This window comes from Mytilus californianus, unplaced genomic scaffold (genome assembly GCF_021869535.1).
Source record: "Mytilus californianus isolate M0D057914Y unplaced genomic scaffold, xbMytCali1.0.p SCAF_2, whole genome shotgun sequence".
In the NCBI taxonomy this organism is placed as follows: Eukaryota; Metazoa; Mollusca; class Bivalvia; order Mytilida; family Mytilidae; genus Mytilus; species Mytilus californianus.
In genome coordinates this window covers 89352836-89380113 of record NW_026262668.1, presented here as the reverse complement: position 1 = coordinate 89380113, position 27278 = coordinate 89352836, and the positions used below count along the sequence as shown (strand labels likewise).

The 27278-nt window shown below is 32.0% G+C and overlaps 3 protein-coding genes across 8 annotated transcripts in view; 1 reads left to right on the top strand and 2 right to left on the bottom strand.

Annotated features, from left to right (window-relative positions):
- Positions 1-20061, bottom strand: part of LOC127728371 (bifunctional 3'-5' exonuclease/ATP-dependent helicase WRN-like) — a 68715-nt gene extending 48654 nt beyond the window's left edge. For 3 of the 4 annotated variants that reach the window (XM_052235701.1, XM_052235703.1, XM_052235704.1), the window contains exons 1-9: positions 19921-20061; positions 16740-17213; positions 11336-11389; positions 10901-10940; positions 6192-6267; positions 4909-4976; positions 3336-3444; positions 1395-1469; positions 1013-1095 (exon numbers count right to left, since the gene is read on the bottom strand). In XM_052235701.1, the coding sequence (XP_052091661.1) occupies positions 1013-1095; positions 1395-1469; positions 3336-3444; positions 4909-4976; positions 6192-6267; positions 10901-10940; positions 11336-11389; positions 16740-17189 (955 nt within the window). In that variant the 5' untranslated portion in view covers positions 17190-17213; positions 19921-20061. The remainder of the gene's footprint in view (positions 1-1012; positions 1096-1394; positions 1470-3335; positions 3445-4908; positions 4977-6191; positions 6268-10900; positions 10941-11335; positions 11390-16739; positions 17214-19920) is intronic. The other variant, XM_052235702.1, reaches the window with a different exon arrangement.
- Positions 1-27278, bottom strand: part of LOC127728372 (band 4.1-like protein 5) — a 238305-nt gene that overhangs the window by 46713 nt on the left and 164314 nt on the right. The window contains exon 20 of one of the 2 annotated variants that reach the window (XR_007994108.1): positions 2570-3067. The exons of the other annotated variant lie outside the window; for it this stretch is intronic. The gene's annotated coding sequence lies outside the window, so the exon portion shown is untranslated. Of the gene's footprint in view, positions 1-2569; positions 3068-27278 lie in introns of those variants that run through there. 2 annotated transcript variants of the gene reach the window in all.
- LOC127728376 (uncharacterized) overlaps positions 23670-27278 on the top strand; it is a 69015-nt gene continuing 65406 nt past the window's right edge. The window contains exon 1 of one of the 2 annotated variants that reach the window (XM_052235721.1): positions 23670-23732. The gene's annotated coding sequence lies outside the window, so the exon portion shown is untranslated. The remainder of the gene's footprint in view (positions 23733-27278) is intronic. The other variant, XM_052235725.1, reaches the window with a different exon arrangement.

Genomic DNA, 27278 nt, shown 5'->3' with positions numbered 1-27278 from the left:
ACGCAAATTAGTGTAAATTTTTATTTAACATACCGTAATAAATGTATAGTTTTATTCTAATCTATTATTAAATACTCAATAGTATAATAAGATCTATATGTGAAAAGGGGTGTTACTCTGGGATTTGTCAAAAAATAATTGCTTGTGGTGGGGGATGAGAGTCACTTATTCTGTATTAAATGTGGTTTCATTTTTTTGCCTAATTTTGTAAGAATTATAATTTACATTAAAAATTTTATATCATGTGTGGTCAGGGTCTATAAAAATCCCCCTATACATTTAAATCTGGACCAGCCCTAAGTATCTTACAATGTAAAAAATTTCATGAACATCTGATAAAGTTCAAAAGAGAAAATGTGTCAACAAAGAGCATTATGAATAGTATCAAAAATTTTAAAGGGCAAAGCTTTATTATTTGCAAAAGGACCAGAATGTCCTAAAATATACATGACCACAATGTGACATAGTTTGCTCTGTCTTTTGCTCTTGGATATATCCTTGTAAATAAACTATAGATGCCCAACTGTCACAATTTGCTCTGTTTAGAGCTATCAAATCCATTCCTCTAAATAAAATGGCCTATTACTTGGTGGCTGTCGTTTGTTTAATTTTTGTATATCATATCTGTTTTTAACTTTGTTAATTGTTTTGAACATAAATCAGGCCGTTAGTTTTCTTTTTTGCATTGCTTTACATTTGTCATTTTAGGACTTTCTATTGCTTTCTATGCAGTATGGGTTTATCTCATTGATGAAGGCTGTAAACTGATCTATAATTGCTAACTTCTACGTCATTTGTTCTCTGATGGAGAGTTGTTTCATTGGCAATCATACCACTAGTTTTTTTATAATGACCCCACTGTGACTCAGTTTGCTCTGGCAATGCCTATCAAATCTAACCTTGTAAACAAAATATAAATGACCCTGCTGTGACACAGTTTGTCCAGCACTATATTCTGGCTACTCTGCAAAGTAAGGGTATAATAATACTAAACTACTACCATATTTCTTACCTACTGTTCTGTGTAGATTTTCTAGTTTATCAATTCCTGCACTAACAAACTCTGGTGTGATGTACACTAATCTGTATTTACCTCTATAATAAGATAAGAAAACAGTTTTATATTCATCAAAATTGTTAGAGGGTAGTTTTTATGTACTTTTTCTAGGGGGGATGGAGTGTGGAGTGAAGAAGATTTTTTTTTTACTTTATATTCAACCTCATGAAACTTAATAGGATGCTTAAAATGTAGGTCAGAGTGATCTACATTTCTTGAGAGCCTGTTCAAGTCCAAAATGCATCCTTACACAAGTTATATGATTGTAGGTTACTTAGTATTTGTAAGTCTCTATCTTTTTTGCCTGTAGAGGAATAAATGAAAATTGATGACCTACTTGTATAAATCTTTAAGAACTTGACCAGTGTTCTCCTGTGCAGATCCAAGTAAACAGGCTTTAATGTTGGCAACTCTGTAATAAAACAATGCATTATCTTTGTAAAACCTATTGAAGTTCCAGGGCCATAAACTCTAAAAATATGATAACTAAGGTCAACTGACAATTTTACATAGACATAAAACAACTGACAGAGATTTACAATGGAGTACTAAGCATTTTATCCTATTTCATCTCAATAAACTAGTTTTGTATTTTTGAAAATATTGCTTCATTCCTAATATTAGAGAGTTTAAAATAATAATTCTAATATGACATTCTTCTTTCGCTTTGGAAACAAAGCCATGTTCTAATTCCAATAAAACATGGGCTGCACGTGATTGGAGTCACAATTGAAATTGCAACATCAGCTGTTTTTTGAACAACGCCGGAAATCAAAATGGACATTTGCTTAGGTGTTGCTCGCTAGGAAATTAAATAAAATCATTCTAAAAGTAAGTTTACATGTATCTTTTCATTTGTTTATCGTGAAATGGTATATTTTCTATAACGTTTTGGCTTCATCAAATTAAAATGGTTGCCTTTTGAACGCGTATTATAGGTCCGCTTCGAAGTACAAAAGTTCTTAATTTTCCTATTAGAATCGAAATAATTCTATCATGCCATGCTCTATGCTAATTCTAACATGGTAGGCATTATATTTGTCAACATTTTAGTGGAAAGATATTGACAAATATAATGCCTACCCATGTTAAAATGAGCATAGAGCATGGCATGAAAGAATTATTTCTTAAACAGTGTATAATTAATACATTTTATTGATCAACAGGTTTAACTACTAATAAAATGCTCCGCTGGGCGCAGCTTGATACGACCGCAGAGGTCGAACCCTGAACAGTTGGGGCAAGTATGGACACAAAATTCAAGCTTGATACAGCACTGAATTTGGATTGTGATTAAATATTTGACACAGCATAGGTTTCTGACACAGAATGAACTTAAAATTTTTTAATTTACCTATTCAACCCATATCATTATTATTTGCTTTTATATATAAATCAGAAATAACCAATTTAAAATGGAAAATTTTAAAGAAAAAAAAAGGGGAAAAAAATCCCCTCCCCCCCCCCCAAATTTTTTGAACCCCCTTATGATTCATCACCCCGAAACTCTATCCCAGCCTTCCCTTTGTGGTATGTTACCTTGCAGTACAATTTCAGAGAGATTCATACACTTGAACACAAGTAATTGTCTGGAAACTAGAAAAATGCTTGTTTTTTGGCCCCTTTTTGGCCTCAAATTCCTAAACATTTAGGGCAATTACCCCCAAACTCAAACCAAGCTTTCCCTTTGCGATATGGAACCTTGTGGTACAATTTCATAAAGATCCATACACTTACACACAAGTTATTGTCTGGAAACTAGAAAAATACTTGTTTTTTGCCCCTTTTTGGCCCCTAATTCCTATAATTTGAGGCAATTACCCCCAAAATCGATCCCAGCATTCCCTTTCTGATATGGAACCTTGTGGTACAATGTCAGAGAGATCCATACACTAACACACAATTTATGTCTTGAAGTTACAAAAATGCTTATTTTTGGCCCCTAATTCCTTAACTGTTGGTACCATAACCCCCAAAATCAATCCCAACCTTCCTTTTGTGGTATTGAACCTTATTGTAAAATATCATAGAGATCCATTCACTTAAACTAAAGTTAGAGTGCGAAAACCAATGTGTCTTCGGACGACGACAATGACGATGACGCCAACGTCATACCAATATACGACCACAAAATTTTTTTGCGGTCGTATAAAAACTGAGATTTATGATTCATAAAAGCATTTCTGATTTCAGCTAATAATTTGAAAATGCAAGGCTATAATGCAAGGCTGGATATTCTTGTTTAAAATAATATACTAATAAATCTTAAAATGCTCACTTAAGGCCCAAGACTTGATCTTGCATCAGTGATATCAGAGGGGAGACAACCACAGTGGTTTTTCCAGTATACACAGAAGGATACTGGTAACACAAACTTTTCCCATAACCTGCAAAACAAACAAAAAACCTTTGTACACACATAACTGCTAAAACAAATTTTATTGATGAACTTACAAAAAGAAATAAGATTGATAAGCTATTTCTCTTTGAAAAGTAACAAAAGCACATAAAAAGTTTTGAATTATGAGTAAGCACATCTCAACTGCTATGTCCAAGATAAAATGATGTAATGTTCCCAGTTATCGCACACTCTCTTAGTTTGCCCTTGACTTAAATTTTCTAACCCAAAAAGCTTAACTTGACAACAAAAACATGACAATGAAAGCATGCATCAGTCAGAAAAATACTTCTTCCAAAAAGTCCAACATACATCTTTATTAAAGATGTGGTAGGAAACAATTTGGTATTGTTAACTAGAAAATAAACAAGCATTCTGTGAGTATTGCCTGGCAATACATAGTCCCCTACTGGTTAAAAATTCATTTTACTGGAACAAAATGCTAACTTGATCTATAACTTGTCATGGTGTTGACTTTATAACAAATATCAAGTCAATATCTTCAAGCATGACGAAAAAAAATGTGGAAAATTGATTATTTGAGTAAATTTTCTAAGTCCAAGGACCATAACTCTGCACAAAATCATCAGACCGGAACAAAATTCGAACTTGATCTGTAACTTTTCATGATTAAACTATATACCAATCATCAAATCAATATCTTCAAGCATGACAAAAAAAAGTGCGGAAAACTGATTATTTGAGTGATTTCTAAGTTCAAGGACCATAACTCTGCACAAAATCGTCAATTCGAAAAAAAGTGTGGAAAACTGATTTGCCGGACTGACTGATGGACAGACAGACAGACAGACGGACGGAGAGCAAACCTAAAGTCCCCTTCGACTTCGTCGGTAGGGGACTAATAAAAGAAATACTTATGCCAACTCTTGCTTTGACAGCATGTGTGAAGATATAAAAAATTTAGAAAAATGTAAATTTATCTCTTGGCAATGCTTCATATAATAGAGTGTAAAAGCATGAACTTCATTTTTTCCATCTTAATTCATTGATATCAAAATAACATCTCGTCTTGTTGTTTTACAAACCTGTAGCCATGATTACACAGTTATCTCTCTTTTCATTTACCACAGAGTTATAGCCTGACTGTTGTTTTACAAACCTGTAGCCATGATTACACAGTTATCTCTCTTTTCATTTACCACAGAGTTAAAGCCTGACTGTTGTTTTACAAACCTGTAGCCATGATTACACAGTTATCTCTCTTTTCATTTACTACAGAGTTATAGCCTGACTGTTGTTTTACAAAACTGTAGCCATGATTACAGAGTTATCTCTCTTTTCATTTACTACAGAGTTATAGCCTGACTGTTGTTTTACAAACCTGTAGCCATGATTACACAGTTATCTTTCTTTTCATTTACTACAGAGTTAAAGCCTTAATGTTGTTTTACAAACCTGTAGCCATGATTACCCAGTTGCTGTTTTTACAAACCTGTAGCCATGATGACACAGTTATCTCTCTTCTCATTTACTACAGAGTTAATGATCTTCCACTGCATCCTATAAAATCAAAATATACAACCCTAAAAACTTATACATTTAATGAAATCATTCAACTTTTCACTGAGACATTGTAAAGTATTTTTGAGAAAAAAAGAAATAAAACTGATTTCAGCCCAAATATTACTTCTGCTACAATATCTCAAACATTTCTAATATCAACAGTAAAAATGTCTTCTTTTTCAATAATTGACTGGATGACAAAATTAAAGTAAAACACATCATATGCAAAAAGAAACTCACAAGGTACAGTAACTTTCGGGTAAACAAGAAGAACAAGAAAAAATCTGAAGAATATGATTTTTCTTTAATGTTAAGCACAAAAGGTTGATGTGAGAGTCTTGGAAAGTAGAAATAAATGACTGGCCAGAAGTATAAGTCATATTTAAAGAAAGATTAACAACTCTGCCTTTTATTAACACAACTCTTTCATTTATAACAGAAATTTACTTAATAAAGAATCAAAGCTTCATATAAATTGTTAGAAACAAAAGAAAAAACCCTATAGCAGTCTATGCAACAATTCTAAATATATATTTAAAGATAGAATGGTTACAGTAATAATTGTATTAAGAACTTTTAAAGATCCATTCTAGTATAGACATTCTACATTTACACAAACTTGTGTTCATGTATTAGAGCATGTCTCTATGTTTCAGAGCAAATAATGACAAATTTTAAAAAAGAAATTTTTGTATTCAAATTGATCAGCAACACTACAACAGTGCACATTACTTAGTTTAGTTAGGGAATAAAAAAGAAACTGCAACATTTTTGTATGTAATGTTTCTTTGTGTGTTGTAGGTTAGGCAGTTAAGTACACAAAGGTAAACTTGTCATTCACATTCAAAATACAAACTTTTTAACAAAAATCATGTTACAGCAATCATGCTTCAAATTTTTATATACTTGTTGCAACTAGCTATAGGGGTCAACAACTTGAGTCAGATTTTCTACTCCAAAATTTTTGATGAAAAAGTCTTTAGCAAGACATGTCATACTACTCAGACACAACTCTGAGTAGATCATTCTTTACTCTAACTATTGAAAGTCTTGTGCTTAGCAAAGAAGTAAGTTTAAGTTTTAAAATTGTTAGTTAATCCTGATGAGGATCAATCTAATGTTCTCCTACACTCTGGGAGATATGGCTATCATGACATCCCAGAGATTGCTTTGAGTAAATGAAAACATTATAATCAACTTAAATAAACCTACGGTCTGAATTTAGAGTATCCAAAATACTGCTTCAGAATATTTTGAAATCTGCCATCTTGAGGTTGATTCTGTGGATCTAGAAACAAATAAATCGTTAACACAGAGATATGTCTCGCCTAATTGTAATTTTGATAATGCAAATGTTGAAATTAAAATAACAATACTTGAACATGTAAGTTATGCAAATATTCAAAGTCAATGAACCATGACTAAAGGCACAGGTCTAAACTATCTACATGGAAATGAGATGTGCCAATGCTAATACAACTGCATACCAAATACCATTGACTTTTCGTAAGTCGTTCCCTTTAAAGAAACCTAAACACAAACATTAACTTGTAAATTAAGCAAAAGTTTCAAAGTCAATAGAACATGACTGAAGGGGCGGGGCCAAATAATCTCCATGGAAATGAGATATGCCAATGTTTATACAACTGCATATTAAATATCATTGATCTACCACTAGTGGTTCCCCATAAACTGATCTAATCACAAACTAATACATGTAAACATAGCAAAGTTTCAAAGTCAATAAACCATGACTGAGGGGGTGGGGCCAAATAATCTCCATGGTAATGAGATGTGCCAATGCTAATACAGTACACATTTCGCGAAAGGCTTCCCAAACTCCGAACACCAAGTTTTTTCTTGGTGTGACACCAGGAAACTCAGACATCCCTCCCTAAATTCTCGGAGAAATTTGGGAGTATTCCCTCCGACTTCCGCGTAAATTCGCTACCTTTTGTTTATTGTATTAGCGACATCTCTCCCAGTCCAGTGTGACGCGGTGTCACACCAGGTTATTAATTGCCCTAATCCTTCTGATCTATACCGGCACGCGACAGTCAAGGTATGTGAGATTATTTATGTAATTAAACAATTGTATTTCCTGTCTATTGATAATCAGGTTATATTTCTGATTGCTTGAAACAAATAAAAGATTTAAAAGCAAAACCTGGTTGTTAATTCTTTCAATTACACTGTACACTTAAAAATAGTTTTATTAAAAAAAAAACTATATTTGATTTTTACCTCGTTTTTTTTCTGGTCAGTAAATTAATATTTAATTTACAAAAGAGATATACTTGTGTAAAAATAAACGGAGACTTACCCTGAATAAATGTGGGCAGTTTAAAGGAAAATTACATGTCTCAAAGTTTTGTATACAAGTAAAAAAGAAAATATTATTCACTATTCCTTATGCTTAATAAGTCTACGGCATTTTCTCTTTACGATTTGTTGGCATTACTTTAGGATAAATAATTACATTTCGGCTACAACAGGAATACTTCTATAGCTGCACCAACTCGCCGTTGCATAATATTCATTACGCACAATGAATGTAAACTTGTGTGTTGTATAAAGGACAGTGATTTTTAAATTTTTTAAAAGAAATTAATTGCCGTGGGAAGACAATACACATCTCAGTGATCAACAGTCCGTGGTTGAACTTTGAACTTGACTTCGCTCACAATATTGAATGCTAAAAATAGTGACATCAATTTTGTCCACGAGATTTTTATTTGGCGGGAAATATTATCACGTTACAGTAAACTCAGGGGACCTTTCTGGATGACCGTGGGAAAATTCATTCGGGGTTTAAATTTGCTTTGGAATGATTGACATTTGTATGCCTTAAGAATGAGGCTCTAGAAGGTCCTTTTACAATTGATTAACCGGAATCTAAAATATATATATTCCCTTTCTGAATAAACGAAAACCAGCCTTTTAATTTTACGTTTCTCAGTCAACACAGGACATAAACCTGGACATTATTTATACGTCCATGGTCAACAATATACATAAATGGTAGATGAAAACAGGATGCATGTCGTTCAGTTCCTGTTGGGCAGTAAGATACGGATTGCGCCCATCAATAAAGGATCAATAACAGATCATAACAGAGATAAACAACACATGATTTTTTTCTTCATATAATTAAATTAGGTTGTGACTATTGTGTTGTGTCTGGGCGGGGAATGTCTCTCAGTGTTGTGTTTTTATGAATATAGGGCACATTGCATACAAAACGTTTTCCCTTCGTTCAACAGAGTTGTCACTTTACAGTTTCTTTTCTGAGTTCAAATATTTCAAGTCGGTAATCTACCGAGGTAGTGAAACATAATATTTTACATTGCAAAATAAATTGAAAGTAACAGAGTTCACTTGTTGATCCGATAAATTAACTCTTGGGTTTAGATTGGACAAATTACCGTAAAAACATCATTTTGTTTTAAGCCAGTTGATATTTATATATTGAACAATTAATGAACCGGATATTGCTCATTGAGTAGGTCTTAAAAGATTCTAATTGTAGTAAAATCGTCTTTGTTGAAAAAACAAAAATTATGACCTGACCGGACTATAATAAAAATACAAAATAAGTGTTTTATTCGTATTTTTATACGTTTGTACGTTTTATTTCAAATGACAATGACATGGGGCAAATACATACAAGAATAATTATCTTATTTTGAATGAAAATGTCACATTTTTATCTGTCAAAGAAAGGAGATTTTAATATCATGTTTTAAAGCACAAAGGTGAAATCAAGATCGATTAAATGTACAAAGGTAATAAATCTGGATAATCCGATTATGTTGTCACGCGTCATTAATTTTCAGTACATCCGATGGGCAATAAACCAATTAACAGCCACGCGGTGTTGGGAGAGAATCTTTGGAGGAAATTGGGAGTATAATCCGTGATTCACGGTGTGACACCGCTACACTCCAAAATCCGTGATTAGAGTTCGCGATTACAAACTCTCTGTGCGTACTGTACAACTGCATAACAAATATCATTGACCTACCACTAGTGCTTCACCATAATATAGACCTAATCACAAACTAATACATTGTTGACGCTGCCGCCGGAAACAACATACCTATGTCTCGATTTTTGACTCTGTCAAGAAACAATAATATCAGCATATGATGATCATATAAATGAAACACTCTTCTCCAAATCTGAAAATCAATTAAATGATAGAATTTCACCCCTCCCATACACATAATCACCCCTCCCTATGAAAATATATTTATATTTCCTATTTCTGATTACTGAAGTCATCATATACAAGTGTACCAGAGAGTAACGAAAGTTATGTAAATAAAGGATACTCATAGAAACCAAGATGACGGATTTACAATGGAAAATAGTTTAGGATAATGTGATGGTCAGGATAATACAGTGCAATTATAATAAAAGGTAGGACAGAAGTGTTTTGTTTTTTTTTTTTTATTTTAGGTTCCGCTTAGTGAAAAACTGCATCTCTAATGAACAAGATTGGTAGTTTAAAAATCTTCCAACCAAAAACCTGGTGCCAATTTTACACGACAGCAACTATAGGTAATGATGAGATATACATCGAAGGTAAAAATAAAAGATAATTAAAGAACCTTAGTGAGCACGCTCACATACCCCACGTCCCCACATTGTCATTGGAGAAATTAAATAAGTATAACAAAAAAAAATATTGAATAATAATTTCCTGTCAATATGCACATCTACATAGTATGTCCTTATTATCTACAAAATTTCATGAAATTCTGTTGTGTGGTTTCAGAAGAGTGGAGATGACAAACTGTTGCAGAAGTACATTGAAGCAAATAAGTTCAAAGGGGCGTAACTCCTAGAAAAAAAAATGAATCGTAATTTCCTGTCGATATGCACATCAATGTAGTATGTTCTTATTATCTACAAAGTTTCATGAAATTCTGTTGTGTGGTTTCAGAGGAGTTGAGATGACAAACTGTTGAAGTAGTACCTTAAAGCAAATAAGTTCAAAGGGGTGTAACTCCTAGAAAAAAAATTGAATAATAATTTCCTGTCGACATGCACATCTACATAGTATGTCCTTATTATCTTAAAAGGTTTCATGAAATTCTGTTGTGTAGTTTCAGAGGAGTTGCGATGACAAACTGTTGCAGTAGTACATTAAAGTAAATAAGTTCAAAGGGGCGTAACTCCTAGAAAAAAAATTGAATCGTAATTTCCTGTCTAAATGCACATCTACATAGTATGTCCTTATTATCTAAAAAGGTTTCATGAAATTCTGTTGTGTGGTTTCAGAGGAGTTGCGATGACAAACTGTTGCAGTAGTACATTGAAGCAAATAAGTTTAAAGGGGCGTAACTCCTAGAAAAAAAATTGAATCGTAATTTCCTGTCGATATGCACAACAACATAATATGTCCTTTTTATCTAAAATGGTTTCGTGAAATTCTGTTGTGTGGTTTGAGAGGAGTTGCGATGACAAGAAACAGGACTGACGGACAGACGGACTGACTGACGGACAGACTGACGGACGGACTGACGGACGGACGGGTCAAAAACATTATACCCTCCGCAACTCGTTGCGTGGGGTATAATCATGAATTTTATAAGAGTATACAACAGAAATGAAAAGACTCTACAAGCAAAAGAAATAACAATGTAATATTTGTAAAGGTCTCATTCACATTTCCATTTCTAATTTTACACTGATATTATCATACTGATCTAAGTTTTCTGTACAAGTAAATCTGAAGTCAAATATGAATGGGATCAGATTCGGTATTTGTTACAAAATAAGATAAGAACTACATATGAAATTTCAGGTCTGTAACTGCAGGCATAGCCATTGTACGGTATATGATAAAACTATATGTCTTGACCACTTAGTGCCAAGGGTATAAAGATTAAGTAAACAGATATTTATATCAGTACCATCATCTTCATCTTCCTCTACTTCATCCACCTGTAATTCCTGTAAAAACAAAATTGAAGCATTTTGTCAAATTGATTCCACTTATGATAACTATAATTTTTCATGATTTCTTCATACTAAAATTGAGAAAGCAAGAAAAATTCGCATTATTTCAACTAGATGTGTTCCACTCGAACATTGCTTAAAAATTTTTATTTGTAAATATAACTGATCATTTTTCTTTAAAACACTGGATTTTCTATTGTATAGAAAGGTTATTGATTGTTGGATTTAAGGTTTTACCAATGGTAAATAAAAAGAAGTATTTATGCATTGAGTGGTAGTTTAGCCATATTAACATTTACAACATGTCATATCAAAATTTATCATTTCTTTGGGTTTTAACTTATCTCTCAAGATTAATTTTCAACAATTTGAAAAGTAAAATTATATACCAATAAAACAGAATCATCAAAATCATCATCATCTCCAAATCCGTCCTCTTCTATCTGAAATATTATGAAAACAAATTTATTATAAGGCAATAAACATTCCTTTGTTGCTTTGTTTTATAAACAGAGGCAGGAAAGAAATATTTGAAGTAATTCATTTGTTGATAAAGGGTCTTTCTTTCATTGATCTTTTTATCATAAATAAAAGATTTTATAAATAGAGATTTAGGGTATACATCTAATTTAAAAGTAAAATATACACTGTGGCACATACTTTTAATGAATTTATTTCAAACTCAAAATATTTGTGCATGTAATATGAAAATTCAATCAAGGTTTGAAATGGAACAATACTGCTGACATGTAGGTTTGCCTAATGAACATGCACCAGAGCTTTTAAATTAAGGGCTGTTCCAAAACTGATCTTGGTAGGTGGTGGGAAGCACTCAAATTAATTAATTGTGGGTGGTTGAATTTTCCTTATTTCAAAAACAGTTTTCAAAGATATTCCTACAGTGTTAAATTGATAACCTTTCAGAATCATTTTGTAAAGGATTGATAAGTTTACAAGGATCTATCTAAATTTACAGCTCTATATACAACATCAGCATAAAAATTAGGATTGTGATGCAAATTTTGAATAAAAATCCAAATTTTGAGAATCATTTTTCTTGAAAATTAGCACAGCCACCTTTGTTTCAGTTTGTGACTTTTCAAACTCTTACTTTCAATCTACAACATATCTCAATTCCACAAAAATAACAAAACAAGAACAAGATCAACAAGGGAAATGGGGTAAGTGCAAAAAATCAGCAGAACAAAGTGCCTGTCTCAAATAAAAACATTGACAGTGGTTGTATGTATTTATAAGAGTTTTGTCCTTTAGGAACAATGTATATATGACAGACCTTTGATATCTTTGACCTCTATCATACCTGCCAACCTCTGAAACCTTCAAAGAGGGAGATCTCCCCCTCAGCTATGACAGCTGAGGGGGAGATTTTGCGCGAATGACGTTTTCAAGTTAAATATATGACCTGTTTATTTATTCATCTACAAAACACCAATAAGAGTTAATCAGTCAGGGGACTTATTGAAATAAGTGATTTTTAAATCACTTATTTAAGTAGCAAATTCGAAGTTTTGTCACAAATTGTGATTTTGTAGTTTTACCAAAATTTTAAACACATAGGTTTAGATAATATCTTTTCATTAGTAAAATTGAAAAAAATGAACTTTTTGCTTCTTTAAACTAAAGCAGCAAGGTTTATGCCTTTGATGCAATCATTTAGCTGCAAATTCTATTTTGGTTGAAAAAATTATATAAAAATTTGTAAGGGTTCCGCGGAACCCAGTGTCTCGCCTACTTTTGCTGTTAATCGCAGGCTCAACAAAAATGAGGAAAAAAATTAATAAAAATATTCCTCTTTATACTATCTTTTGATTGTAAGTAGCTTCTGTCCAAGTTTGGTAAAAATCCAGGATAGTTTATGAATCTAATAAATGTTTTAAAAACTTAAACTACAGACTGTATGTAATGTTAACTGGAAGAAAAACTAAGTCCATTTATAAGTAAAATATGGAAAAAATGGAACAAAATTTTAACAAAATTTCCTTCTAGATACTAGCTTTTAATCATAAACAAGCTTCTGTCCAAGTGGTGTCTTCCCGATTGTCCCACTTTTTGAAATTACAGGTAAAAATGTAATGAAATTTTGTGGGACAATCGGGAAGATGTTTGTGGGACAATTGGGAAGTTTAAATGTGGGACAATTGGGAATTGTTTTGATAGTGATTAATTTGTTTTTAAAGTGTGTAGCAGGTAATTACAAGTTATTTTGTACCTCATAAAATTTGAAATAAACATTGAGAAAAGATGGTATTTACATATTTTATTTTGTTTTGATATATTTTGTAAAACTACTGTCCAAATAAAATACAATTATATGACAAAATAGATATATTTTAACTTAATAAAATATTAATAGACTCTTTTAAAATAAATTGTAAATTGAACATATAGTACATAATTGAAAAATTTAGAAGTATCAAGGATAAAATAAAATTAAAAGATGTGTTTAAGAGAAATACAAAGAGATAAGAATAATTTTACATGTTACAAAGTTTCAGGGATTTGTTCTAAAATTGACAGGTTTTAAGCTGATATTAGATATATTCATAAAACAAAGAAATGAAACATATTCTCAGATATGATAAGTCTGATCACAAAATTGTTCAAGTAAGCATTCAATTCAAGCAAAACAATGGGGAAAGTTTTATTTGAATATTAATAAGAAAATCCTTGAATTAGAAAATCATAAACTTAAAACGAAATAATGTGCAGATATGTTGATTGTATAGACATCTGGTCTAACTTTACACACTAAGAATAAATTGACTCCAGCCAGGTCCAACCAATGAACAGAAATTTGGAATTTTGTTGCTTCTCCTCAAAGGACGCTACATTTTGGACTAAGAGGAAAGACTGGTCAGTCCTTACTTAGAATAACTTGTCTGTTTTTGGTGACACATGTGTCTTCCTGCGGACTGTTATCTTGTGAACTAGCAAGTTAAAATTTCGGCTTGATGACTGTGTCGGTCTATTTCTTTTCAAAGAAGGTTTCATGTTCATCTAACACCAACATGTTCTCGTCCTGCTTTTGGCATTTAACTTGCCACTGGACGTTTTTAAAACAGTTTATGTGTTCAGAGGACACTGATGACATTTCTGATCCACATCTATCTCTTTTCCCTAAGTGAGAATATAAGTTGAGACCTTGCAATCTATATTATTACATATAAAAATTGCTTATGTAATATTGAGATTGTAAATGTTTTTTTTTTTTTTAAATCAGTCGCTAGACCTTTCAGTCTGAGCGCTCTTAAAAATGAAAAGAAAGTCAAAATTGCGTCCATGTTTTTAAAATTTAAATAATATTTATTGATATTTGATTAAGAAATTGACCTAACATAATAGATATCGTTTATAACATATATGTTATATTGCTTAATCAAAGGTGCATTTTAACTGATGATTTATTCAACAATTCATAGTTACATTTATAAAATTGATATCAACTACTAGTTTGCTCATGCAATAATTAATTTTAATTTGATATTGCAAAACAAACAACAATTACATTGTTTATTCAAGAACATTAAAAATATAAAAATAATGTGGGACAATCAGAACTTTTCATGTGGGACAATCAGAACTCTAAAATTTTAAAAAGTGGGACAATCGGGAATAAACCGTCCAAGTTTGGTACAAATCCAACATAGTTTAAGAAAGTTGTTAAAATTTTAAAAACTTTAACCATAGAGTGAATGTAATGTTAACTGGCAGAAAAACTAAGTCCATTTATAAGTAAAATATGGAAAAAATGATTTTTTTTTTTACAAAATTTACTTCTGGATACTATCTTATGATCATAAACAAGCTTCTTTCCAAGTTTGGTAGAAATCCAGGATAGTTTAAGAAAGTTATTAAAATTTCAAAAACTTTAACCACAGAGTGAATGTAATGTTTCCTGGCAGAAAAACTAAGTCCATTTATAAGTAAAATACGGAAAAAATGGAATTTTTTTTTTACAAAACTTACTTTGGGATATTATCTTATGATCATAAACAAGCTTCTGTCCAAGTTTGGTAGAAATCCAGGATAGTTTAAGAAAGTTATGAAAATTTCAAAAACTTTAACCACAGAGTGAATATTTGTGGACACCGTTGACGACGACGACGCCGACGGAATGTAGGATCACTATGTCTCGCTTTTTCGACAAAAGTCGAAGGCTCGACAAAAATGGCTTTAGATAATGAACTGATACTTTCTTCACAGATTTTTTCCAGCAGTGGCAGTATTTTTCCTGTATAATTCAAGGTTTCATCTTATAGATTATGTAATAAAATTCTACTGTGGGCGATCAAAATTTCACTGTTCAGGGGTGTTGAAATTGGTGAGGGTTATTAAAATAATGATACTTAAAGAAGTGATCTTTTGGAAGGAAATTGAGGTATGATACTTAAACAAGTGATTTTTATGTCATTATCCTAGATTTAGTACAAGGTCATCACCTGACATGACCCGGTCATCCTATCAACACAGATGTTGGTTCTGATAATTTTAGCAACATAATTAGTCCCTGGATCATTAGTATTCTATATTTAAAAATTAAAGCTACAATAAAATTAAATCACTTAGTCTAGTGATTAATTTGTACTACTTAAATAGGTGATTATTAAAGAAAGACAACTCTTACTTCCAACCTTTATGGACATAATGTTACTTGAATCAGTGATTATTTAGAAAATCACTCATTTAAGTAAGTCCCCTGACTGTTAATAGATATACTTTATTTCTTCAATTCATGGGTATTATCTATACAAGGTGTGTTTTTTTTTTTTGCCTTTTTCAATACCTCTGAGTCTCATAACTCATAACATTCCATATTTTGATTTTGTTGTGAGACCCACACTAAGCATGCTTTCAAATGTCGTACAGACCACCAGAAGAAACTGAAAAGTTGATTGAACATGATGTGCAAAATGAAGATTCATTGCCAAGTGTCAGTGAACTTGGTCGTAAAAATTAAAAATCTTTCATTCAGTCATGACATTTCAATTTGCAGTTATCTATTTCTGCTTTTTTACACTGCCGATTGGTCCAGACAAAGACCTCTACCTTGTTGGAGTTGATATAGCAGAAATGAATTTCGATTACTTATAAATTGAACATAAAAACTACTGACCAAAGTTTTCAAAAGATCGCCAATTGTTTATTTATTTCTATTGACAGTAATGAAAAAGCCAGAGAATTACGATTGCGGTTCATTCCGGTTTAAAATATCCGAAAGCAGCAGATTCTATACTCCCGCGCGGGAGCAGGCCGGCAAGTGGGAGATTTCCGGAATTTCGCCACTCAAAACGGGAGAGTTGGCAGGTTTGCCTCTATTAAATTTATTCATGCCTCTATTAAATTTATTCATAACTTTTTAGACTGTGGGCAATTTAAAGTCTGACATATTGTATGTATACACAATTGTGTATTGTTGAAGACAATGTGTTGACGGTTGACCTGAAAAGTATTTTAGTTATTTTGTGTTGTTTGGTTTGGGACTACTTTTAATATATATTCTCAACATCTCTTATACTTTTTTATGCATGCTCCTTCTACATATAACTATCATATGTTTTAAAATCTGCTTAAATAATCTTCTACATATACATGTAAATAAGTAAAGCAAGTACATTTTTGTAATATAACAATACATAAATACATATGTATATAAAAACATAATACTAAATGCTGATGACCAAAATTTGCATTTTTAGTATCTGATTGATACAATATGTTGTCAAAATCTACTAGTACTTCATAAACAAATAACTCACTAATGATAAATCTTACATTTGGCAACATGTTGTCTTTGGTGTTACTTTGTATTGCCGATACCTTTGATGTAGATGCTGCTGGTTCATCGTCAATATTGTATTGATCAAAGTTCTCTAAATCATCTGTTGCATCAGAATCATCATCTCTTGTTGGATCACATGTTGTTGTTGTTGTTAAATGTACATTGTCTGATTCAGTTTTATCTGAAGCTGGATCCGAAAATAAACTCTCATCATTAGTAAAACATTCAGTTTCCTCTTCAGTATTATAGTCCTTGATCACTGTTGTGAATAGACCTGATACTCTCTGTAGGAGATCTAAAGCTTCATCTATATCACCACATGCATTAGTGTAAGCTATGGTATCTACTTCATGATCATTGTATTTTATTTTTGAACATAAATTTAATGTTTCATTTTTAACACTCTCAAGTTTTTTAAGTAAAACCTTTTGTTTCTTTTCCATCTTCTTTGGTCATTCTATTTTCACCTTTAAAAAAAGCATGAAAAAAATCTTGAGAAATGTACGACATTGTTACTGCAGCATTAATAAATACAGTAGACTCCACCTAGCTATAATAACAAATATATTGGCTATAGTCATAATATTTCATAACACCAAACCCTTTCCTACATGTATATGTTTAATGTACAATGTACTAGTTCTAAGTATTCCTATTTTCTGATAAAACTAATTTGTAACAATATTGAAGTGTGATTAAAATGTCCCTTAACTAATGTTTGACACATTTATTTCAGTATAACATTCAAATTTCTTCCAAATAATTTAGTGGAGTCCACTGTCATGAATGTACTTAAAATGGTACATTCTGTAACATCATTAAATAAAGGGTTCTCAAGTAATCACACAGTAATGGCTCAATAACTTAATTTTAACTATGCTCTAAAAAATGAAAAATGTTGACAAAGACATGAATTTGTGTGCCACAACAGTCAGTATAAATGAAACATAAAATTTATATTAATCACTGAAAATTGCTGGCTGATATATTTTTTTTAATCATTTTAATATGTAAACTGCAGAAGTACATTTACATCCAGTTTTATTTATTTCTACACAGGCATTGTGTATGTTAACTAGAGGCTCTAAAGAGCCTGTGTCGCTCACCTTGGTCTATGTACATATTTAACAAAGGACACTCTCCAACATTGTAGACGAGAATAGAATTCATGACAAAAATCTGTTTTGTTGATTTGAATTGCTGATCATTTAGTCTATTTAGTTTCTCTCTTTCTTCTTTAGTTTTTGCTCATCAAAACATAAAAGAGTGTAAAAAAAAATCCTCATTTAAATGCAATCTCTCTTATAGAGAGTGACAGTCTATATAGCTACTTACTATATCGACAAAATTTTGACTTGTTAGTAGATCTTGTCTTGCTGATCATTTTTGTGATTTAAAGTGTCTATTTATCTTTTACAATTTTTATCATATAAGGCAAAATGCAAAAAAATGGTAAAATCGTCATTAAAGGGCAAAACACATCTTCTTATATCTAATAACATCAATAAGGAGTAATTTTAAGATTTCCTCCATTTGTTTTAATTGAAGATCTTGTCTTCCTGATCATTTTTGCTTATTTAAGTTTCTATCTATCTATTATATTTTTTAAGATATAAGGCATAAACGCAAAAAATTGGTAAAAACAATGAATATATAACATCTTGTACAGGTTCATTATTTATGGCTTCCATTTCCTTTCAGTGTCACCAAGGGAGATGCATGTTTGGGCTAATTGATTTAACATTAGGGCTAAAAAAAAATGTTATGTTTGGGCTAATGGCAAATCGACATTTGGGCTTAATTTTAAAGTCTACGTTTGGGCTATTCCTGCCAGGTACAGGTAAATTAGAGGTATCATATCTATATCATAGTTATATATTAATATTCAATATGCAATATAAAATGACATTCTATTTATAACATGTTCATGTTGAATGTACCCTTCAGTTCATGATGAGGTGGAAGTGGAATTTGGGCACCAAATAACTGTTTTTAAACTTTGTACAACTTTCACATGATGCATGTATAAAACAACTAGGTTAAGATATGAAAAGTACACCCAATATATAGCTCACAATGATTGGTTTTTGACTTGAATTTAAAACTAACAGCCTTTAAAAATAATTAATTAGAATATGTCTATGTATCCACCACCACATTTACATTGCATTTGAGTACAGACAAACCTGGACACCTGTTTCATGTGTTTCCAGGCATGGCAGGATATACATGTAGACTTACAAAAATAAAATGATATTCTTATTTCTTCAGAAGCATTTTATTGTTTGAACAGAAGGTGCCAAATAAGCTATGTTGAGAAAAATACTTGTTCGGCCCTCATTATAAATGAATTTGTATAATTGACATGGACAATAGATATGTGCACAACAATAATGACTTGAATTGTGTAACAAGGTGTACTGTATCAAATGAAATTTAGATGTCACAATTATTTGTAGTCTAAAATAATGATGTCTTGGAAGGCTATTTGAATTTTGTTTAAACACCTTCCATTAATGATGAGGGATATATAAAAATCAAAATTAACCATACTTACAGACCTCATGGTTATTTGAGAGTCTGGGTGAAGTGGGGTTAAACAAATAAAGAATAATGGGTCGGAATAATAAAGTAAAATAGGCTAACAAGTTAAAAATTATAATATTAATAGAGAAAAATAGACGTATTTACACTTGTATGCAAATTTGTCAGCCATTACTTAAAATCACACAAGTTCCTGTAAAATCTGACATCACAATTTAAAAAATTTGATGTCATAATTAAAAAGTGATTGTAGCTTGACGTCAGGTTATTCGGAGACAAATCTAAGGTCATTAGGAGATAAAATTCAGCCAAATACCAAAAGTGTAAATACGTTTATAGGCATTGCCATAGCATAGGGAGCTATAAATTAAAGAATATAGATCGAAATTATATTGGGCAAAATAAAGAGTAGAGAAAAAGTGCCAAATCATTAAAGAATACTGAAACGACGAACCCCCTCCCCACCAAGACACTCCCATCTAAGGACTAAAGATATCAGATACATCATCATTGCATGGACATCTTTTGAGTTTGGCAGACTATATTTGGTCTGTAAGTTGTAGCCTAACTGCTACCCATTTCTTTACTTCCAACATATTCAGTGGTACGAATTTATCAACAAAAACTGACCTCAATATTTCTATTTCTAAATGAAATATGTTATTAATACTCATTTCTCAAAGAAGAGTTGAACTTTAGGAAGATTAACAGATTTTAGTTTGGTTTTTTTTTTTGCTTTCCCGCTTCCATTTTGGTTCTTTTCGGGACGCATTTGATTTTATCCAATATCAAATGGAGTAGTCGATAACCAAAAACAAACACAACACGAGAAGGACGTACTTATACGACTCAGTATATCAACTTTTCTTCTCGAAATGTTTTTACCGTGACTTCACGTCATAAAAATTGTTTTAATTCAAAGACTAGTTAGAACTTACAGAATTATCGTAACTGCCATTGCTCTTTTTACGAAAATATGGACATTTTCGTGAGGGCCTATCGTCCTGAACACTGCATGAAATATTTGCCACTGGACGTTAAGCAACCAACAATCAATTAATCATGAGGGTCTGGATGTGGGTTCTTCAATTTTTTTATTCCTTATTTTTTTTCATTCTTTATTCCACCTTTCTCTTTTCTTTATTTATTCATTTGGCCATTATTCTTTATTTGTTCTGACTTATTTTGACCTGGTTATTCTCTATATTTTTCTTTATTTCAGCACTCCATTATTCTCTATTCTTCTTTAGCTATTATAACAAATATATTGGCTATAGTCATAATATTTCATAACACCAAACCCTTTCCTACATATATGTATATTTTTAATGTACAATGTAATAGTTTAAAGTATTCCTATTTTCTGATAAAACTAAGTTTGTAACATCATTGAAGTGTGATTAAAATGTCCCTTAACTAATGTTTGACACATTTATTTCATTATAACATTCAAATTTCTTCCAAACAATTAAGTGGAGTCCACTGTCACGAACGTACTTAAAATGGTACATTCTATAACATCATTTAATAAAGGGTCCTCAAGTAATCACACAGTAATGGCTCGATAACTTAATTTTAACTATGCTCTATAAAGTGAAAAATGTTGACAAATACATGAATTTGTGTGCCACGCAGGGGCGGATCCAGCCATTTTTAAAAGTGGAATTCCCAACCCAGGATAAAAAAGGGGGGTTGGTTCCAACCATATGTCCCCATTCAAAAGCATTGATCGTCAAAAAAGGGGTGTTCCAACCCCCGGAGCCCCCCCCCCCCTGGATCCGCCACTGCGGCACTACAGCCAGTATCAATGAAATACAAAATTTCGATCACTGAAAATTGATTGCTGACATATTCTTTTTAATCATTATAATATGAAAACTGCATAAGTACATCCAGTTTTATTTATTTCTACACAGGCATTGTATAACTCTATGTTAAAAATTAACAGAGATTGCACTGGGCTTCGCCTATGTCATAAATGCAATTTTTAATTTTTCAATTTTATCATGTTTATTGGAAAAAAAACCAGACATATAACTTTTGAAAGTCACGGTTTCACATCTCTGATGAAACACATACAAATTAACTCCCGTATTTTCTAACTGAGCACAATAATTACCATTGGAGTTTGTCAGATTAAACATTTCGAGGGGAGGGAGGGGGGGGGGGTATTCCGGCCAAGCATTTCAGATATTTTTGCACAAACCCAAACAAACAACAGCATTCTGAAACATTTCAAATGTTTAGCAGGAGGGTTGTCATGATTGCTGCCTTATTTAGAATCTCAAGAGAATTGGGTGACAACTTTCATAATGATTATTGAAGAAGTATATATATACGAGGCACATATGCAGAATTCTCGCTATATTTCTAGGTTTTACGTCTTGAATTCAGCTCATCTGAACAATGTTAGAACTGGAAATTGACCCTGACTGTCTTGCATTAAAATTTATAAACGTTCCCTCAACCGGGGACCAGAACTGAAGCCGTTAAGACATCAACACAGCCTTCACTGTGCCAAGGGCCCTCGAAAAAATGGTATACAAGGCTGTGTATGCATGCCTTAGATCATCGGCTTAAATAGGGGTGCGTTACAGTGTAATGTAAAGGATATACCTGGACAATTGATGTTCGTAGAATGATGAAAATGTAGCAGAACTTTAATTCCGGATGGTCTTGGGGCTTTAAACACGAATGCGATGTTGCAATGGATGTCCTAACAATCTGAGTTCGAATCTAGAGGTTTAACGATATTAATATATATATAACTCAACTAAACGCTACAACATCCCACTCCTGAGGAAATAATGCTCAGTATTGTGGTTGAAGATTTGCGGGTATCAATTGGCGATTTGATGGTCGCAAATTATCCCTGGTTAAGGGAGGGTTGAGCGCCGGCCAATATTTGACCCCGCAACATTCTATATATTTCTGTTCCAAGTCAGTCAATGGTTGTCGTTGGCTGCTGTCTATGAGGGTCTTGATGGGGGGGGGGGGGGGGGGGGTAAGGGGGTTCCAACATTTCTTGTTTCTAATATTTTAGGTCATTTTTCTCTGTTCTTTATCTTTTTTTAACCTCATATATTCTCTGGTTCTTTCTATTTTTAGCCCATTATTCTCTACTTATTTTTAGGGGCTTGTTTTCTCTATTCTTTATTTTTCGGGGCGTGTTTTCTCTATTATTTATTTTTAGGGGCTTGTTATCTCTATTCTTTATTTTTTTTGTTGGGCACATTTTTCTGCAATATTGGTCATTTATCTTCTATTCTTTAAACCCCATCCAGACCATCGTCTATCATTTTAAATAAAATATAGAAAATCTATAAGAAAATAATTCTCATTTTAGTTGTATTTTTATGCGTTATTTGAAACATTTATTTTAGCTATATACTAGGTTAATTAAAGTATGTAATTAGAGGATACCTTCTGTTGTTTAGTATTTATACGGTGACATATAGTTTCTTTCATCATTTGGTCTCTGTTGGATAGTTGCCTCATTTCCAATAAAACCACATCTTCTTATTTTTATACTGTTTAGTTATGTATCAAACTGTTAGAATAAAATCAATGGCAATATTCAATGATCTTACTACTAGGATAAATTGATAACTTATTGTGTGAATGAGTTTATTCGATGGACCAATGAGTTTAAATGGATCTTAATTTAAGAGCTCAAAACACAGGTACCGTCAAACTTCCAAACAAAATCGTTGAACCTATGTTTCTTCGGCAATATAATATGTGGTAACGAAATCTTTGTCTGACTTAATATTTCAAGTTTAGATATACATTAGGCTTGCTACATGTCCATTCTTTATCATATTTTTTTCTCTTTTTTAACCCCTTTAACAAATTTATAACTAAGTGTTTTTTAATATAATAACACATACAGAGGAATTCCTTTCTCCAAGTGCACTCAGTTTAATACCACTTTTTCGTAAACATATCAGTTAGTATGAAGGAAATCAACAAGAAAAGAACTCGTATAGTAAGTCTAGTTACACATGTACACAGGTTACGTTCATTGAAATATAAAACATCACTACTGACCCGCTAGTACATGATAGCTATAATAGGCTAAAGTATGTAATGAGAGGTTAATTCAAGGCCTTACAATTTGCTTCCACTCTTGTTTGTGTATAGGTAATATTGGACTAAAAACGGATACCAGTCATAAATTGAACTTGAACTATAAATTTCCAAATGCATCTTGCATAGTAAAACAAAGAAAATATATAAGAAAACAATTCTCATTTTGATTGTACTATTTATACGTTATTTAAAAGAATTACACTGAAAGCTCACTCTATGTATAGATCATATACAGATATCGATTATATATATATACGCGGAAGTTGTACTGTAATGTAACGCATTGGATAATCACAAGAGGGGAATTCCCTTTATAAAAACTTATACACTGTCAGGAATAAGTACAAAAAGTAAGTTGTTTTTTATTCATTGTCAATGATTTCATGGTAAATATAAACAATTTACTCAAAGTGTAAATTATACAAATATTATGCAAAAAAAAATATTTTAAGCGGAAGGATTAGATAAGATGCAAAGAAACGTAATATTTTGTTCGGGTTTATATACCAACATACATGTTATTCTATTCAATATAATCTTACAGCTTGACGTATACATTTGAGGAAATAGTTCAGAAGCAATCATGAGCTATCTTTAATGAAACCATATCACAATACCACTTATAATCATTAGATTCGGAAATGTTTATTAGTTATTTTTTATCCGTGGAAATATATGCAGTATTAATTCCATTATAGCGATTTATTTTAAGTATTCCATTTTTATGATGAAATAAAGGTATTTTTATAATTTCGAAATTACGAAAATTAAAGACAATAACTGTTTGCTTCTTGTTTTGGTATCAAGCACTTATTTTTACTGAAATATGCGCAAAAAACGAGAGAGAATGAGATACCAAGGGGGACATTCGAAAATCAAGTCCAATATGAACAGAAACACCGTGGGGGGGGGGGGGATAAATCAACGAAAGGACAAACAACAATAACAAAACATTACACAAAAAGTCAAAAACTGAGCAACACGAACCCCATCAAAAACCGGGAGTGAACTCAAGTGACGGGTAAACAGTTCCTGATCCATAAGTTTAGAAATTTGTATTATTTAAAGTGCTTATCATAAAACTTGTGACGGGTTGTTTTTTTTTTCATAAAAAGTTATACCGCTTAAAATATATACTTCAGTAATAAGTTTTCCAATAATTATTATTTCATTGAAAAAAAAATGTTTTTTCAATGGAATAATAATCGATTACTTTTCTATTTCAAACACCTCTTCTTTATGGTAGCGTGTTTGTTCTGGTTCTTCTTCAAAGTCGTACTCGTATGGAAAGATATGTCTTTTTTATAATTGCGCTTAAGCTGAAGTTGCAACTCCCTCGTCCAAGTTGACGATATAGACGGTATTAGCTGTTCTGATAAGACTCCTTAGTATTTATGCTCCCGGGATCATTTGATTTAATTCTCTATAATCCGAAAATTAAAAAGTTTTAGATTTTGAATTAAAAAAAATGGTCTCCAGCGTACCTGCTGAATATTTTATCATAGAGCACGTGTTGTGCGCTCTGAAATTATAAACTTACGTTTCTTGTTACATTATGGGGTAAAGGATTATAATGCACCTTCCGGATATGAGTAATCTTCAATCATATTATTCAATGGTGTTTTATTTTAGTTACCTCGGCACCATTTCCTTTGTTTAAACTAGATGTGTCGGAACGACTCGAATGGCTCCGCTCGCAAAAAAAGCTTTTTTTAGGAGTGGAAATTTAAGAATGAAAGTCCGTATAACTGTTATTTTCACGAAAATTTTCAAAGTCCAAAGCACGTAATTTCCGCACAAATCAGCGTCCAGAACCAAACATAAACTCAATCTGTAACTCATCATAGTAGACTCACATACTTAAAATTAGCTCAATATGTGAAGTCGTTTAGAAAAAAGTCCGTATAACTGTTATTTTCACGAAATTTACGAGGTCCAAATCCCGTAATTTCGGCAAAAATCAGCGGAGTGGAACCAAACGTACACTCGATCTGTAAATCATCATAGTAGACGCATATACTAAAAATCAGCTCAATATGTGAAGGCATTTAGAAAAAAGTCCGTATAAACTGTTCGTGATGGAATGACGGAATGACGGATAAGAGTAAAACTATATGGCGCGACCACTTTGATAAAACCCCAAAAATTGCCGAAAATGAATAAAAGATGTTGTATTAGTAAATAAGTTGATTGCCCTTCAAATCTGGCTTAATTGATTTGATGGTAAATCAGTTATCATATTGATGTAATTAATGTGTCTTGTTTTTTTTTTTTTTTTTTTTTTTTATAGCATTATTTCGAATACTTTTATTTATAGTTGAAACTAGACCTAAGGCCGTACAGTGAACTGTAGATCCTTACATTCTTGTACAGGTATTTGGTATTTAAAGGGTTGTTCTTTCACTAACCAATCTTTCAACACCTTCTTATTTTGATGCGAATAGTTTCTATAATTATCAATCTCTTTTTTTCTGTATAAAATTCTGTACACATTTTAAGGCATTGTCGTGTTTTCTTGAATTGTTCGTGAAGTCTAATTTGTTTGAACTTACATTTATAACTTTTACCCACACTTATCGGTGTTCCCACTCTCTGTATCACTCTGCTCAGCTCTTCATAAAACTGCATATCACGGCTTTGTGACGTCAAATACGTTGACTTGGCCTTAATTAATAACTTTGACCCGGACATATCATCGGTGTCTTAATGAATGACAGAATAAAAAGCTTCTTTACCTCGTTCGCTGTACACCGGTATCACAGACTGGATGATTTTCTCAGATGATTTTACTGAATTGATTTGGTTGTATGTTCGTCTATGTACAATCTAATTAAAATTAAATCTCTGCACTCAATCATTTTTTTATTGATTGATTGATTGATTGTGTGTGTTTGTTTAAGGTTCAGCGGTAATGATTTCATTCATATTCTTGAATAGAACAAGGTTAACAATGAATTAACTGTTATTTCTGTTTTTTTTAAGTGGGTCGACTAAGAGGAAGGGCGGGAAATTAAGACGGCCACAGGAAAAAGAGAAATATTTGGTATACCGTAAGAAAAGATTTATAAGGCCAGTTCACTTACGGACCCCAAAGAGTTATTGAGAGGCTTTTAAATGCACAAACAGCGTAGCACTCCATTAAACGTCCCCATTGTTTCAAACCGGACGTGTCTTTACATTCCTCACCGCCAAATGGACGTCTATGTTTCTTAATAATAGATAGAAGTTAATGGGGGCATACTTCAAACCCTAGTTAACCCTTTGCGTAAAAGTAATTATAGAATTGGAACTATGTGCATGTTGATGTGCATCCCTATAAACAATGTTGCTGGTGCGCAATATCAGATTACAAATATATGACATATAATAATTATTAGTGCATGCTTATAAAAATGATACATTACATGAAAGAACTCATTGAAGATATTATAAACGCTATGGTTTTATAATGTAAAGTGAACTATATAAAAACATTTACGTTTTCCAAAGACAATTAGTTAACTACGATAAAACATTTGTTATAAATGTTTCTGATCTTAATCTAAATTTAGCTAATAAATCAAATATGTTACTTCCTTGTCTAGACAATAGAGAAATCCATTAGTCAGCTGGTCTTATGTAAATTACTCGATGGTACACATATGCACATAATCTGACCTAAACTGATCAAAGCATAATATAATGAGTATCTATTGTGTACAAGATGCAGTACAAAGGTAACTTGTAGGATGCCGATTTTGGTGCTCTAGATACGTGTTAACTTTCTGGAATAACATTTGTCGAGCGCAATCGAAACTAGTCTGGAAAACAATACTATATACGACGTTCGAGATGAATTCAACCAAACTACGGTCAAAACAAATTTGATCGTTATTGGCTGAATACCACCAACATAA